We start from the raw sequence: 17,096 nt of genomic DNA, 5'->3' as shown, positions 1-17,096 counted from the left end.
GACCTTAAAGATCTCATCCAGGCCTGTCTGTTTGACACCAAGTACCTTGCTTGCTGTGGTGATAATCCTTCTCAGCATATTTCTCTGGCTGACAGTGGCATTGCCAAACCAACAAACAATACAAAAAGTTTAAATACTCTCAATGAAAGATTTGTAAAACAGAGTCAGTATAGTACAGTCTACTTTAAAGGATCCCAGCTTTTTGAGAAAGTACAGTCTCTGTGGGCTCCTTTTCTAGATCAGGTCTTTACATTTACTCCACTGAAGCTTATTGTCCAAGAGGACACCCAGGTATTTGTATTCCTCTACAATCTCTATATTCTGACCTCTGATAGATGTTGCAGAGGTAGGTGTTGTACGCTTCCTGAAGTCTATGCACATCTCTTTGGTCTTGTTGGTATTGAGGACCAAGTGTGATTCCTCACACCACTCTACAAAGTCATCTAGGACCGGGCCATGATGTTCCTCGTCATCATGCAACAGGCTGATCAAGGCAGTGTCATCAGCGAACTTAACGAAGTGTCTGTCAGGATGGGAACTAGTACAACTATTAGTGTACAAGATGTACAGGAGTGGGGACAAAACACATCCCTGAGGAGAGTCTGTGTTGGTATTGCGTATGTCCGACACGTGGGGACCTATTTTGACTCGCTGTGAGCGTTGGCTCAGGAAGTCCAACAGCCACAAAACCAGCCCCCCATCTAAGGAGTAGAAAGTCCCTAGTGGGAAGTCCACTGTGTGCAGCTCACCGTGCACTATCAGCTCCAATATAAATAGCATGAGCAAGTCTACTTCTGATGATAAGCTTCCAAGTAAAGCATTAAAAACAAAGAAACCCAGAAAAGTGCTAGAAATAGCCCATATTAACTTATGTAGCCTAAGAAACAAGGTTCATAAAGTCAATAACTTTCTTGTAACAGATTACATTCATTTTCTATCTCTGAAACTCACGTAGATAATACCTTTGATGATACAGTGGTAGCAATACATGGTTATAACATCTACCGAAAATACAGAAATGCCAACGGGGCGGTGTTGCGGACTATATTCAGAACCACATTCCTGTAAAGCTTAGAGACGATCTAATGTTAAATACTGTTGAAGTAATATGGCTACAGGTTCATCTGCCTCACCTAAAATCCATTCTTGTGGGAAGCTGCTATAGACCACCAAGTGCTAAGTCAGTATCCGGATAACATGTGTGAAATGCTTGATAATGTATGTGATATCAACAGAGAAGTATATTTTCTGGGTGATTTAAATATTGACTAGCTTTCATCAAGCTGCCCACTCAAGAACAAACGTCAAACTGTAACCAGTGCCTGCAACCTGTTTCAGGTTGTCAGTCAACCTACCAGGGTAGTTACAAATAGCACAGGAATTAAATAATCAACATGTATTGATCACGTCTTTACTAATGCTGCAGAAATTTGCTTTGAAGCAGTATCCAAATCCATAGGATGTAGTGATCACAATATAATAGCCATATCTAGGAAAACCAAATATAGTGTATAAGAGGTCATATAAGAAGTTTTGTAGTGATTCCTATGTTGTTGATGTAAAGAATATTTGCTGGTCTGTGGTGTGTAATGAGGAGCAACCAGATGCTTTACTTGACACATTTATGAAATTGCTTATTCCAGTTACTAATAAGCATTCACCCATTAAGAAAATGACTGTAAAAACTGTTAAAACCCCTTGGATTGATGGTGAATTTAACAATTGTATGGTTGAGCGGGATGAGGCAAAAGGTATGGCAAATAAGTCTGGCAGCTGTAACGCCCTGGCCATAGAGAGGGGTTTTTTGTTCTTTATTTTGGTTAGGCCAGGGTGTTACATTGGGTGGGCGTTCTATGTTCCTTTCTCTATGTTTTTGTATTTCTTTGTTTTGGGCCGTGTGTGGCTCCCAATCAGGCACAGCTGAAGCTCGTTGTTGCTGATTGGGAGTCACACATAAGGAGCGTGTTTTTCCTTTGGGTTTTGTGGGTAATTGTTTCTGTTTCGTTTCGCACCTGACAGGACTCTTTTGGCTGTTGGTTTACTTGTTTTTTGTATCGTGTTCTTATGTTAATTAAATATCATGATGAACACTAACTCCGCTGCGCCTTGGTCTACTCTCTCTCCCGACAGATATTATAGAATTACCCACCAACAACGGACCAAGCAGCGGAGGAAGGAGCAGCACAAGGAGAGGCACCAGGAGAAAAGCTATCTGGAGTCATGGACTTGGGAGGAAATCCTGGACGGGAAAGGACCATGGGCTCAAGCTGGGGATTATCGCCGCCCGTAGTGGGAGATCGAGGCGGCGAGAGCTGAGAGGCGCTGGTATGAGGAAAGGGAGCGCAACGGACACGGGAGGCAGCCCCCCCAAAAAATTGGGGGGGGGCACACGGGGAGATTGGCGGAGTCAGGCGGTAGACCTGAGCCAACTCCCCGTGCTTACCGGAAGCAGCGTGGTACTGGTAAGATACCGTGTTATGCTGTGGAGCGCACGGTGTCCCCAGTGCGCGTTCAAACCCCGGTGCGCTACATACCAGCCCCCCGCAAGTGCCATGCGAGTGCAGGCATCGAAGCCAGGGCGGATGGTGCCAGCTCAGCGCGTCTGGTCTCCAGTGCGCCTCCTCGGTCCAGGTTATCCTGCGCCGGCGTTGCGCACTGTGTCTCCAGAGCGCTGGGAGGGTCCAGTTCGCCCAATGCCTGCTCTCCGCCCGTGCCGGGCCAAAGTGGGCATTCAACCTGGAGTGTGGGTAAAGAGCGTCCGTACCAGAACTCCAGTGCTCTCCCACAGCCCGGTTTATCCTGTGCCTCCTCCTCGGACCAGGCCTTCAGTGGGTCTCCCCATCCTGGTCCGTCCTGTGCCACCTCCCAGGACCAGGCCTCCAGTGGGTCTCCCCATCCTGGTCAGTCCTGTGCCTGCTCCACGGACCAGGTCTCCAGTGGGTCTCCCCATCCTGGTCCGTCCTGTGCCACCTCCCAGGACTAGGCCTCCAGTGGGTCTCCCCATCCTGGTCCATCCTGTGCCACCTCCCAGGACTAGGCCTCCAGTGGGTCTCGCCAGTCCGGAGCCGCCAGAGCCGCCCGCCAGTCAGGAGCAGTCAGAGCATCCCGCCAGCCCGGTGAGTCCTGTGCCTACGCCTAGGGCCAGGCCTCTGTCATGTCTCCCCAGCCTGGTGAGTCCTGTGCCCAGGGCCAGGCCTCCTTCATGTCTCCCCAGCCTGGTGAATCCTGGGCCAGAGCGGCCAGAGCCGCCCGCCAACCCGGAGCTGCCAGAGCCGCCCGCCAGCCTGGTGAGTCCTGTGCCTGCGCCCAGGGCCAGGCCTCCTTCATGTCTCCCCAGCCTGGTGAATCCTGGGCCAGAGCCGCCAGAGCCGCCCGCCAACCCGGAGCCGCCAGAGCCGCCCGCCAGCCTGGTGAGTCCTGTGCCTGCGCCCAGGGCCAGGCCTCCTTCATGTCTCCCCAGCCTGGTGAGTCCTGTGCCTGCGCCCAGGGCCAGGCCTCCTTCATATCTCCCCAGCCTGGTGAATCCTGGGTCAGTGCCGCCGGAGCCGCCAGGGACGCTCGCCCGCCGGGCGCAGCCAGGGACACCCGCCAGTCGGGCGCAGCCATCGCCGCCCGCCAGCCGGGCGCAGCCATCGCCGCCCGCCAGCCGGGCGCAACCATCCCCCGCCCGCCAGCCGGGCGCAACCAGGGTTGCCCGCCAGCCGGGCGCAGCCATCGCCGCCCGCCAGCCGGGCACAGTCAGGGTCGCCCACCAGACCTTTGGCGCGGCCAGGTGCGCCACCTAAGAGGGCGACGCCAAGGGTGGAGCAGAGGCCACGTCCTGCACCTGAGCCGCCGCTGTAAGAAGGCCCACCCGGACCCTCCCCTTCAGAGTCAGGTTTTGCGGCCGGAGTCCGCACCTTTGGGGGGGGTACTGTAACGCCCTGGCCATAGAGAGGGGTTTTTTGTTCTTTATTTTGGTTTGGCCAAGGTGTTATATTGGGTGGGCGTTCTATGTTCCTTTCTCTATGTTTTTGTATTTCTTTGTTTTGGGCCGTGTGTGGCTCCCAATCAGGCACAGCTGAAGCTCGTTGTTGCTGATTGGGAGTCACACATAAGGAGCATGTTTTTCCTTTGGGTTTTGTGGGTAATTGTTTCTGTTTCGTTTCGCACCTGACAGGACTGTTTTGGCTGTTGGTTTTCTTGTTTTTTGTATCGTGCAAACTTGGATTCATTCATTGCATCAGATGGCTCATTCATCACAAAACCTTACTTTTTCTATGGCAAGATAAGCAAACTTAGGCTTGACATGCAAGCAACAAACGCTGACACTACATATCCAAATTATGAAAGACAAGCATTGTACATTTGAATTTAAGCCTACTAGAAAGTGTGTCCACTCATGCCTGGATGAAAGCAAAAGTAATTCCACTACCCAAGGATAGTAAAGCCCCCTTGACTGGCTCAAATAGCCGACCAATCAGCCTGTTACCAACCCTTAAACTTCTGAATTTTTGGGGGGACCAGATACAATGCCATTTTACAGTAAACAAATTGACAACAGACTTTCAGCATGCTTATAGGGAAGGACATTCAACAAGCACAGCACTTACACAAATGACTGATGATTGGCTGAAAGAAATTGATAATAAAAAGATTGTGGGGACTGTTTTGTTAGACTTCAGTGCTGCTTTTGACATTATCGATCATAGTCTGCTTCTTGAAGAACTTATGTGTTATGACTTTACACCCCCTGCTATATTGTGGATAAAGAGTTACTTGTCTAACAGAAAACAGAGGGTGTTCTTTAATGGAAGCCTCTCCAACATAATCCAGGTAGAATCAGGAATTCCCCAGGGAAGTTGTTGAGGCCCCTTACTTTTTTCAATCTTTACTAATGACATGCCACTGGCTTTGAGTAAAGCCAGTATGTATATCTATGAGGATGACTCAACACTTGCCCCCACTTGGGTTGTGCCTTGGCGGAGATCTTTGTGGGCTATACTCGGCCTTGTCTTACGATGGTAAGTTGGTGGTTGAAGATATCCCTCTACTAGTGGGGGCTGTGCTTTGGCAAAGTGGGTGGAGTTATATCCTGCCTGTTTGGCCCTGTCCGGGGGTATCGTCGGATGGGGCCACAGTGTCTCCCGACCCCTCCTGTCTCAGCCTCCAGTATTTATGCTGCAGTAGTTTATGTGTCGGGGGGGGGGGGGGGGGGGGCTAGGGTCAGTCTGTTACATCTGGAGTATTTCTCCTGTCTTATCCGGTGTCCTGTGTGAATTTAAGTATGCTCTCTCTAATTCTCTCTTTTTCTCTCTTTCTTTCTCTCTCTCTCTCCCGGAGGACCTGAGCCCTAGGACCATGACTCAGGTCTGCCTGGCCTGATGATTCCTTGCTGTCACCAGGTCACCTGGCCGTGCTGCTGCACAAGTTTCAACTGTTCTGCCTGCGGCTATGGAACCCTGACCTGTTCACCGGACGTTCTACCTGTCCCAGACAGACCTGCTGTTTTCAACTCTCTAGAGACAGCAGGAGTGGTAGAGATACTCTGAATGATTGGCTATGAAAAGCCAACTGACATTTACTCCTGAGGTGCTGACCTGTTGCACCCTCGACAACTACTGTGATTATTACTATTTGACCCTGCTGGTCATCTATGAACATTTGAACATCTTGGCCATGTTCTGTTATAATCTCCACCCGGCACAGCCAGAAGAGGACTGGCCATCCCTCATAGCCGGGTTCCTCTCTAGGTTTCTTCCTAGGTCCTGGCCTTTCTAGGGAGTTTTTCCTTGCCACCATGCTTCTACACCTGCATTGCTTGCCGTTTGGGGTTTTAGGCTGGGTTTCTGTACAGCACTTTGTGACATCAGCTGATGTAAGAAGGGCTTTATAAATACATTTGATTGAACACTATACAGGTCAGCTACTACAGCAACTGAAATGACGGCAACACTTAACAATGAGCTGCAGTTTGTTTCTGAATGGGTGGCAAGGAATAAGTTAGTTAAATATTTACAAAACTTAAAAGCATTCATTAAAACCTAAACATCAACTACATATGGTAATGAATAATGTCGAAATTGAGCAAGTTGAGGTAACTAAACTGCTTGGATTAACCCTGGATTGTAAACTGTCATGGTCAAAACTAATTGATTCAACAGTAGCTAAAATGTGGAGAAGTCTGTCCGTAAGAAAGCACTGCTCTGCCTTCTTAACAATACTGTCAACAAGGCAGGTCCTACAGGCCCTAGTTTTGTCGCACCTAGACTACTGTTCAGTAGTGTTGTCAGGTGCCACAAAGAGGCTCAGAACAGGGCAGCACGGCTGGCCCTTAAAAGTACACAGAGAGCTAACATTAATGATATGCATGTCAATCTCTCATGGCTCAAAGTGGAAGAGAGATTGACGTCTTCACTAGGTGTTTTTGTAAGAGGTGTTGACAAGCTGAATGTAATGAGTTGTCTGTTTAATAAACTACTGGCACACAGCTCGGACACCCATGCATACCCCTCGAGACATGCCACCAGAGGTCTCTTCACAATCCCCAATCCAGAAGAGACTGTGGTAGGTGCACAGTACTACATAGAGCCATGACTACATGGAACTCTATTCCACATCAGGTAACTGATGCAAGCAGGAGAATACCAGTCTTTTTTTATCTGAAAAAATACACCTTATGGTACAGCAGGGACTGTGAAGAGACACATACAAAGGTAGAGACACGCATATGCATACATTGTAATATTGTTGTATGGTGGGATTATACATGTTATATTGTAGATATGTAGGTGTGTAGTAATGTTATATGATGTACTGTTTTATATATAATGTAAATGTTTAATGTGTTTGGACCCCAGGAAGAGTAGCTGCTGCCAATAAGGATCCCTAATAAATACAAATGCAAAAATTCATTCGACCTCATGGCTTGGTTTTTGCTCTGACATGCACTGTCAACTGTGGGAGCTTATAAAGACAGGCATGTGCCTATCCAAATCATGTCCAGTCTATTTGTAGAAACATCTCAAGGATGATAAATGGAAACAGGATGCACATGAGCTCAATTTCGAGTCTCATAGCAAAGGGTCTGATTACTTATGTAAATAAAGGTCTTTGTTTTTTTATTTTATAATAACCCGTTTTTGCTTTGTCATTATGGAGTATTGTGTGGTCTGAATACTTTCCGAACGCACTGTACATCATTACTTATAACCCTGTGACAGGATCAGTTATATAAATGTCAAATTCTACAAAAAGATTACCTTTTGCATAAGAACGACACCATTAGATGTAATAAAACGAGCATGTTAAAGTACTTTGTCCCAAAGTCAGTGCTGCAGTCCTTTTTCTTTTCATGCTGTGCTCTTCCAAACTTCAGATCGCATGTGCCCAATTCACCTGTCGTCAATAGTTACCACAGCCACAAACGGCTAAACCCCGCCTATTTCTACAATTCCTCTCATTAAAATCTGATTTGAAACCTAACCACACCGCTAATTTAAAGCCTAACCCTAAATCAAGACCAAACAGAAAAATATATATTTACGATATAGCCAATTTTGACTGTGGCAACCATTCACCTAGGCGACCAGCCAGTCCCAGCAGCGCCACACATAGGTCAGTACCATAGCAGATATTTTTGGTTTATTCAGTCCAAACACTTATAAGTCATAAAACCCACCTTCTTTGGTCAAGCATACACAGTAGGCTTGTGTGGTATAACGTATAATGGGGTATTTGGGAAAAACCCATGATGTTTTTTCAACTGTTAAAAAACTTTCTTAGATTTTTTTAAATAAATCTCAATATTTGTAGCTACTTTTTAAGTAAATACCTGCAGTCAACTTGTGCAAAACATTAGGAAATAAAGGTTGTGTTCTTCACTTCACCTGTCACAATTTGTTATTATGAAGCTTACCTGTAGTGCCCAGTCTCGTGGTGTTTCTTTACAAGCACAAGACCGGAGCCTCACTGTTGTGCAACACGCGCCAGCTGATCTAGTTACAGTATGGAATTAACAACTAAATGTTTGCCTGCTAGATGTCTTATAACTATTAAGTAAGCTGTCTAAAATGTGCAAAATGCTCTGCAGTTATGCATTTGGTTTGCTTCGCTTGGTAACAGCAGAAAATTCCCTCCTGGATCAAGAGCCTTGCTGTTTAATATTTGTTTTGTGCAGCAAACAGTGAGTAGCATTGAGTTACTTGTATACTTGTTAAGTTCAGAGACTGTACAAAATGTTTGCAATGCGCTTGTTAGCAATTAGTAAGCATTCTCTATGAGATTGTATATGTACTTGTTAGCATTGCTAACCTTTGGATTAGAGGGGTTTGAAAACAGCGCCCCTTGTAGATATGAAGGTACGACAATCTCGATACTGCCCAAGCCTAATACACAGACCAAGTTTTATTACTGTAAGTTTATTACATAAATAAAAATAACAGTTTACATATACTTCATTGGAGGCTGTTGGGAGGAGCTATAGTATGACAGACTCATTGTAGAGGCTGGAATGGAAAAAATCAAACGGTGTCAAAGACATCAAACATATGGAAACCACACGATTGACTCTGTTCCATTTACTCCATTCCAGCCATTACAAATGAGCCCATCCTCCTTAGCTCCTCCCACCAGCCTCCTCTGATATTTACAGGACACATGTGACGACACTTAAGAGTAACAGCATCATGGCTCTGGGGTTGTAGACGCTCACATTTACAATGTTTGCAGTGTGAATGTGCGCGCGAGTACAAAGGTGTGTGTGTTCAGCTGTGTTGCTTGCGGTATCGTCTTGCTGCTGCTGCCTGCTGGTGTCCATCTTGTCTCGTCTCTGTAGGGTGGTCTCTCTCAGGTCCTCCTGTCTCCTGGGCGGGCATGGTGTTCAGCCACTGGTGGTAGTAGCCACGGAAACCATCAATCTGAGACAGGTAGGTGTTCCTAAACTTATACTGACAGAGAGACGGAGAGCGAAAGAGGGGTAGGGAAAGAGAGAGAAAGACGTGAGACTCAAACACATGATCTGTTGTTTCTGCACTTGTAATGACAAACCGATGCACATGATTAGATACCACGCGCACACGCCCTCTCCTCCCTACCTGGTTATAGTTGGGCGGGTACTGGGAGGCGTGTTCTAGCTGAGTGATGATGATGTCATTAGGTGGGACGTTGTGTTCCCTCATGGCTCTAAGCACCAGCCTCAGATACACATAGTCCAGCCTCCTGCTGGCACAGCCAATAAGAGCAGAGAACACCTGCACAGTGGGCTGCACCCCCGCCGCCTGCAGGAAACACAGAGGGGATTCTACTAAACTGGCCCGGATGATTGCATTCGTTTTGGAACCGGGTTGCCTCCCAGGTGAGAGAAGGAAGTCCCGTTCTGGCCGACGACAAATTAGGCTTAGGTTATGCACGTGGTGTAAGGACTAGGATTGTGTTTTCACATGCAAAAGTGATTGCTCTGATAAAATTTTTTTTTTTTAAAGCGTTGTTATCTGCCTTCTCAATGAAAACTACTTGGACAATTCAAACATTTTATGGAAAGGAGTTGTTGAATTATTGTGAACTATGCATCATGCTGCATTGTTGACAATATGACCGAGCAGCAGGGCGGGCCTCTCCCACCTAGCTTCACCCGGTCACGTGACAGGCTATAGCTCAGTTCAACCCGGAGCAGCGTAATCGTGTGTGTGTGTGTGTTACCTGCATGTCCCCCAGCAGCTGTAGAGCATCTGACTGTCTGTTGCAGCCCAGAGACAGACTGCCGTACGTCCGTACATCCGCACGCACATGTCTTTCCTGCATCACACACATCACCGCCTGACACACACACACACACACACACACACACACACACACAGTTAGAAAACATAACACACCTTGCAACAACATTGGTATAACTTCAGAGCCCTATACTACGTAAGTGGTTTGAGGAGTTAAGTGAGGAAACTTTGGTCAACTCGGAGTTCAACTCGGGCATAACCGATACCACGAAAGGGGCTCACCTTTTAGCCAGGTACATTTCTATGGCAACGAATCCTTCAGAACTAACCTGCTCCAGGGCAGGCTAACTGAGGGCTAACTCCATTTATCCTGATTGAAGAGTCTAAGCCACAAGCTGAGGATGAATGAAACAAGTTTCCCTCTCTCTCGCAAAGACTGCATCCTCACCCCTTTCATTTGGGGAAGACTGATAAAATATTTTATTCATCAAGTTGTTTTGTGTTTAAAAATAGTCATGTTAAAATTCCTAGCACATTACACATTTAGTAATGACCGAATGCATTTGAAAGTTCACGCACAGCAAAACTTGTTTATAACTTGTGTTATTTTATTGATAGGAGTGGGGGGAAAAAGGTGCTCGCGCAATGATAAGCATCCGAAAGCACACCAAAGATGGCACTTCAACAAACCTATTTCACACCATAACCTGCTGAATTTGCAAGATATCTTTTCCTTCATTTTGCTTTCCGCACAAATAAAAATGGTGCACTGACTCGCCAATTGATTGACGTTTCAGCAGTCTCGATGGAGTTTGGTGTTCGACTAGCTGCGTGCAACCTGCACACACAGTTACAAGCCTGCTAAAGTTAGCGGCAGGCGGACAAGCAATATCCAGCGTCGTAGTACGGATGAAGCCTGAGCTGGAAAATGAAGCTGGCTAGCTTTAGTAAAACCCTGAGAAGATCTGGTTTAAAATGTAGTATACCTCTCAGGTGTGTGTGTGTACATAGTGAAGGTGTGTGTACACATAGTGAAGGTGTGTGTGTACATAGTGAAGGTGTGTGTGTACATAGTGAAGGTGTGTGTGTACATAGTGAAGGTGTGTGTGTACCTTAGCCTCTTGTAGGTCTCCAGCACGTGCTGCCCTGCGGATCACACTGTTGTAGAACGCTGCGTCCAGCTTCACACCGTGTTGCTTAGCGACCGCCAGCAGGCGGTGCAGTGATTGGCTACCGGGCTCCATGGTGTCGGCTAATAGTGTGAGAGTTCTGATGTCTGGGCAGAGCCCCGCAGTGGCCATCTTATCCAGGAAGCCCTGGGCCCCGCCCATCAGCGCCAGCTTATCAAACATTCCGCAGACCAGACCAAGCGAGACCACACCCCCCTCTCCAGCCCTGCCCACTGATAGGTCCAGCAGGTTTGGGGGGCGGGTACTGGCTCCTGACAGACAGGGGAGAGAGCCAAAGGGAGCCTCTTGCTCTCCTCCCTTCCTCACCATCACCAGTTGGGTTGTTACCGGGGCGACCACACTACTGTCCAGGTCACTATGGTGACTGAGGATGTTGCTAGGGTCGTTGCTATGGTCACTGGGGTCATTGCTACGGTGACTGGTGTCATTGCTATGGTGACTAAGGTCGTTGTCGGGGTGTTGTGTGAACAGTTGACTCTCCAGAGCGTCGACGTCCAGCAGAGCCGACCCCTGACCCCTGACCTTTACCGCTTGACCTTCCTGGCCGCAATCAGAGGTCAGCAGCAGGGCAGAGGCCACGGCGGGGTTACCTATCCCACAATCTCTAGCAGCGCGGAGCAGCAGGTTGTAGTTCTGGACGTCGGGACGAATCCCCATCCTCAACATCTGACGATACACCTAACACACACACACATACACACACACACACATTATACACACACACAACCGTTTTAGAAGTTTGAAAACGTGTGTGTGTGTGTGTGTTACCTGCAGGGCCTGTCTGAAGCCAGTGTCTCTGTCTCTCACACAACCCATCAGCAGGAAGTGGAAGGTTTCCTGAGTTACTGCATGACCAGCCTGTAGCATGTCCTACAAACAAACAAACACACACACTTTGTTTGGATGTACAAAGGCCCTGAATATCTCATAGAGAAAGAGAAACACACTTACTGTATCTTGGTGTCTGGACCCTTGTTTTTATTTTAAATCTAATATTGTCTTATGTATTTATTGTCTATAACTGATCTGGGGATAACGGTCAGGGGATAGTGTGTGTAGATAGGCTCTGAGGTGTTTGGTGAGGGAAAGGGTTAGAGGTCAGGGGCTAAAGTTACCCGTAGTGTGTGTAAACAGGCTCGAAGGTGGTTGGTGAGGGCGTGTGTCTTCAGCAAGGCGTGGTATGTGATGTTACTGAGGGGACGGTTCTTCCGCCGCAGCTCCTGCTCCAAGTGGATGGCTTGCTGCAGCCCGGCTTGTTTCCGTGGTGACTCGGCACAGGCGTTGAACAGAGCGGTGTAGGTGGCGTCGCTAGGAACCAGACCTCTCTTCTTCATCTGTCACACACACAAACACACATACACCATAATTATCATCATCTGGAGGTGAGGGAGAAACATATGTGTGTGTCTGTGTGTGTTTGTGTCACTGTGCGTGTACAGCGTTTCCCCTATAGTGCACCGCTGCTAAATCGTGGCCGCCACCGCAAAAATAAATACAAATAAATACAATTTATTTTAAAAATTGGGATGGTATAACATTTTCAGTGTTAACTCAAATGACTAAACCTAGATATAAAGTGTATAGAAAAGATAATGGATCTATATATTTTTTTAAATAAGATAATCTCTGAGAACTGGACCATCAGGGATAATCTAACATGTTAATGCATGGCATGGGGGCCCCATTGATTTTGTTATGTTTGAGTCCCTCAGATAGCACAAGAACAAAGTACAAACCATTGCAAAATGTGTATAATTGCAGAACGTTTGCTTTAAAACAGCAACATTTTGTCTCTGAGGTCAAGAGGGCCTCTAAAACCGTGCCATTGGCCATGCCCACCATCTCCCTCCCCCGCTAACTTTGCCATCGCTGCTGAAAAGAATCCTAGTGAAAACAGTGGCGTGTGTGTGCACGGGTGTGTGTGTGTGTGCCCGGGTGTGTGTGTGTGTGTGTGTGCACGGGTGTGTGTGTGTGTGCCCGGGTGTGTGTCCATGTGTGTGTGTGTGTGTGTGTGTGTGTGTGTGTGTGTGTGTGTGTGTGTGTGTGCACGGGTGCGTCTGGTCTCGATACGTACGTTGTTGTAGAGTTTGAAGGCCTGTTTGAGATGTCCTGCTCGCCCACAGCCTCCTATCAGGACAGTGTAGTTATATTCCTCAGGTTGGAGTCTCTCTCCCTCCAACATCTCACTCTGGAACATGGACAGGGCCTCAGACAGCTGAGGGTTAGAGTTTAGGGGTCAGGGGTTACAGGTCAGAACAGTATAGTTATACTTTTCAGGTTGGAGCCTCTTTACCTCCAACATCTCATACAGGAACGTGAACCATAGACATTAAAACTAGTAGATAGTGACGTCACCCACGTATTCCTATGGAAAACCAGATGGCACAAGAAGTATTCGAAGTGCACCATATTGCTGAATTGCAACCAAAAAACACTGAGGATAATGGTGAAAGTGGCCGTAAGTAGCAATGGCTCATGGTCAATGTAGTTGTTTTCATCCTGCCTGAGAGTCAACCGGAGTCTCCTTGTTGCCTGCCGTGATCTGTGACGACAAATGTATATACAGTACCAGTGAAAGTTTTGGACACACCTACTCATTCAAAGGTTTTTCTATATTTTTACCATTTTCTACATTGTACAATAATAGTGAAGACATCAAAACTATGAAATAACATGTGGAATCATGTAGTAACCAAACAAGTGTTAAACAAATCAAAATATATTTTATATTTGAGATTCTTCAAAGTAGCCACCCTTTGCCTTGATGACAGCTTTGCACACTCTTGGCATTCTCTCAATCAGCTTCACCTGGAATGCTTTTCCAACAATCTTGAAGGAGTTCCCACATATGCTGAGCACTTGCTGGCTGCTTTTCCTTCACTCTGCGGTCCAACTCATCCCAAACCATCTCAATTTGGTTGAGGTTGGGTGATTGTGGAGGCAAGGTCATCTGATGCAGCATGCCATCACTCACCTTCTTGGTCAAATAGCCATTACACAGGCTGGAGTTGTGTTGGGTCATTGTCTTGTTGAAAAACAAATGATTGTTCCACTAAGCGCAAACCAGATGGGATGGCGTATCGCTGCAGTATCCTGTGGTAGCCATGCTGGTTAAGTGTGCCTTGAATTCTAAATAAATCACAGACAGTGTCACCAGCAAAGCACCCCCACACCATCACACCTCCTCCATGCTTCACCGTGGGAACCACACATGCGGAGATCATCCGTTCACCTACTCTGCGTCTCACAAACACACGGCGGTTGTATTTCTAAAATGTGGACTCATCAGACCAAAGGACAGATTTCCTCCGGTCTAATGTCCATTGCTTGTGTTTCTTGGCCCAAGCAAGTCTCTTCTTCTTATTGGTGTCTTTTAAAAGTGGTTTCTTTGCAGCAATTCGACCATGAAGGCCTGATTCACACAGTCTCCTCTAAACAGTTGATTTTGAAATGTGTCTGTTACTTGAACTCTGTGAAGTATTTATTTGGGCTGCAATTTCTGAGGCTGGTAACTCTAATGAACTTATCCTCTGCAGCAGAGGTAACTCTAGGTCTTCCTTTCCTGTGGCGGTCCTCATGAGAGCCAGTTTCGTCATAGCGCTTGATGGTTTTTGCGACTGCACTTGAAGAAACTTTAAAAGTTTTTGAAATTTCCAGATTGACTGACCTTCATGTCTTAAAGTAATGATGGACTGTCGTTCTCTTTGCTTATTTGAGCTGTTCTTGCCATAATATGGACTTGGTCTTTTACCAAATAGGGCTATCTTCTTTATACCACCCATACCATGTCACAAAACAACTGATTGGCTCAAACGCATTAAGCAGGAAAGAAATTCCACAAATTCCACCAATTTAACAAGGCACACCTGTTAATTGAAATGCATTCCAGATGACTACCTCATGAAGCTGGTTGAGAGAATGCCAAGAGTGTCCAAAGCTGTCATCTAGGCAAAGGGTGGCTACTTTGAAGAATCTCAAATATAAAATAGATTTTGGTTACTACATGATTCCATATGTGTTATTTCATAGTTTTGATGTCTTCACCATTTTTCTACAATGTAGAAACCCTGGAATGAGAAGGTGTGTCCAAACTTTTGACCGGTACTGTAGTAGCCAGAATGGAACACTATTTAAATATCTTGATTTGTAGCATACTTTAAAAAAATTCACCGTGGGGATCGAACTTGATCATGCTACACTAATATTAGAGCCCAGAACCTTCATAACATAACTGCAAAAAAAAAAGGTTTGGCTTTTCTGGCGATCGTAATTTACATACGCTTTCTAGGGCAGATCAGTGCTTTTGGCACCGCTAGGTTGTTACGCAGTAGCTGACCAACAGAGCTTGTGACTTCACGCTCCAGAACAAACATTGGGGGCCTGACAGGAACAGTTCCTCCGGCAGCTGGGGGTTGGGGTCAGGGGTTAGAGGTCAGGGCAGTGAGGTTATACTCCTTAGGTTGGCACCTCTCCCCCTCTGGAACATGGACAGGGCCTCAGACAGCTGGGGGTTAGAGGTCACAACCGTGTAGTTATACTCTTCAGGGTGGAGACTCTCCTTCCAACACGTCACTCTGGAACATAAACAGAGCCTCCGACAGCTGAGGGTTAGGGATCAGAGGTTAGGGGTCAGAGGAGTGTAGCTTTATCCTACTCTTCAGGTTGGAGTCTCTCTCCATCCAGCATCTCAGCCTCAAGCATGGGTTATGTTCCCCTGCTCAGACCTTAATGATGCATGCCAGACCTTACAACGCCTGAATAGGTATTTTATGTATCAGCTAACCACATCATGTCATAGCAATCTGGTGGCTGTCGATGACGTTTCAGGCAACCGTTCCTCCATCCCTACCGCCTTCTCTTTCTCAGGTGTCAGATACAGTGACATAGGATGAGGGGACAGAAAGAGAAAGTTGAGAACCAGATGGGGTGATAGATAAAGAGAGAGATCGCTGTACCTTGTTCTCCTTGATGAGTCTTTTACACTGGAGGAAGTACCAGTACTGTGTATTCCTCCGACCAGTCCTAGATCTGAAGGCTACCGGCTCCCTCTCCTCCTCCTGCCCGGCCGCCTGCCTCTCCTCCCGGTACAACATCTCCTGCAGCTCTGGGGTGGTCTTTCGGAAGGCCCGTCTGGAGGAAAAATCAGCGGAAAGAGATCCGAAGTCCTCATCGCCCAGGTCGCTCCCAGCCCGGCCCATGCGGGCGGGAGCGGCCGGTGATTCCTGGACATCCCTGGTTTTTCTAGAACTCACCGACACAGACCCGGTGAAGGCTCTTCGGTTGATGTCCGTTACCGGGTGAACCGACCAGGAACGTGGAGCTCTCACGGTGCTACCGGAGCCCAAGCTCGACAGACCTCCTGCTGTCTGAGTAGAGCCGTATCTGACGACGTAGTCTACGATGCTTCTCCCGTTCCTCAAACACGACCGAGACACACATTGCAACATCTTTACAGTCCTGGGTGTACAGTACCTAGCTAGAATTAGCTAATCTCGGGGCTACTGTTCGTAGCTAACGTTAGCCAACTGTTAACAAGTTTGTAACTCGTTAGCTATCAACCGTTCATATTACACGAATAACTGCAGTATGACAATTATTGTTCAAACTCCTACTGTATCCGACAGTTCTACAGTTTGGTTCCAACCATGATTATTTATGTCAGAGTACACACAGCCGTCATCAACTCATGAAGACCTGCAAGGAAAACGCAAGCATGTTTTTCCATATATCTACCAGACAAAACAGGTCAAAAATCGAGTAAAGTCTTGTACTGGTAAAACGTCTAACAATGTATGTATTTGAAACATGTTGTTGAGACGACCATACATATTGTACAGGTTCCGTGATTATGAAATGTCTTCAAATATTGACGTTGTTTCTGATAAATCAGACCGATATATCGGGGATAGATTAGTAAGGCTGTCACATTTTTAGAGGTCAGACTTCTTCGTGACCTGTTAGGTCTCCAGCGGGACAGAACAGAGAACAACTGCCATCTACAGGAAAAATATTGAACTGCAAATGTGTCCACCCATAGAATGAACAGAGATTCAAAGTTCATCTGTAAATAAAATGACAGGGACAATTCATTTCTTATTAATCCATAATAAAAATGTTCCTATTATTTTTTTATTCTCTCTATCAGTTCTGCTACTTATGGGAGAGCGATGGAGGGAGTGAGAGAGAGTGTGAGAGAGAGAGTGTGACA

At 46.7% G+C, this 17,096-nt stretch overlaps 1 protein-coding gene across 1 annotated transcript; it reads right to left on the bottom strand.

Moving 5' to 3' along the window:
• Window positions 1-8,383: 8,383 nt before the first annotated feature.
• ptcd1 (pentatricopeptide repeat domain 1) lies at window positions 8,384-16,773 on the bottom strand. The gene is made up of 8 exons (XM_014179402.3): window positions 15,844-16,773; window positions 12,963-13,103; window positions 12,004-12,222; window positions 11,657-11,758; window positions 10,811-11,566; window positions 9,679-9,795; window positions 9,075-9,257; window positions 8,384-8,927 (listed from the first exon to the last, which is right to left on the bottom strand). The coding sequence occupies exons 1-8, from the start codon at window positions 16,333-16,335 to the stop codon at window positions 8,745-8,747; spliced, it is 2,193 nt and encodes a 730-aa protein (XP_014034877.3). The 5' UTR covers window positions 16,336-16,773; the 3' UTR covers window positions 8,384-8,744.
• Window positions 16,774-17,096: the final 323 nt, after the last annotated feature.

This window comes from Salmo salar, chromosome 28, assembly GCF_965601325.2.
Source record: "Salmo salar chromosome 28, fSalSal1, whole genome shotgun sequence".
NCBI lineage: Eukaryota > Metazoa > Chordata > Actinopteri > Salmoniformes > Salmonidae > Salmo > Salmo salar.
Note: the sequence above shows the minus strand (reverse complement) of the source record. Positions and strands in the feature narration are given on the sequence as shown.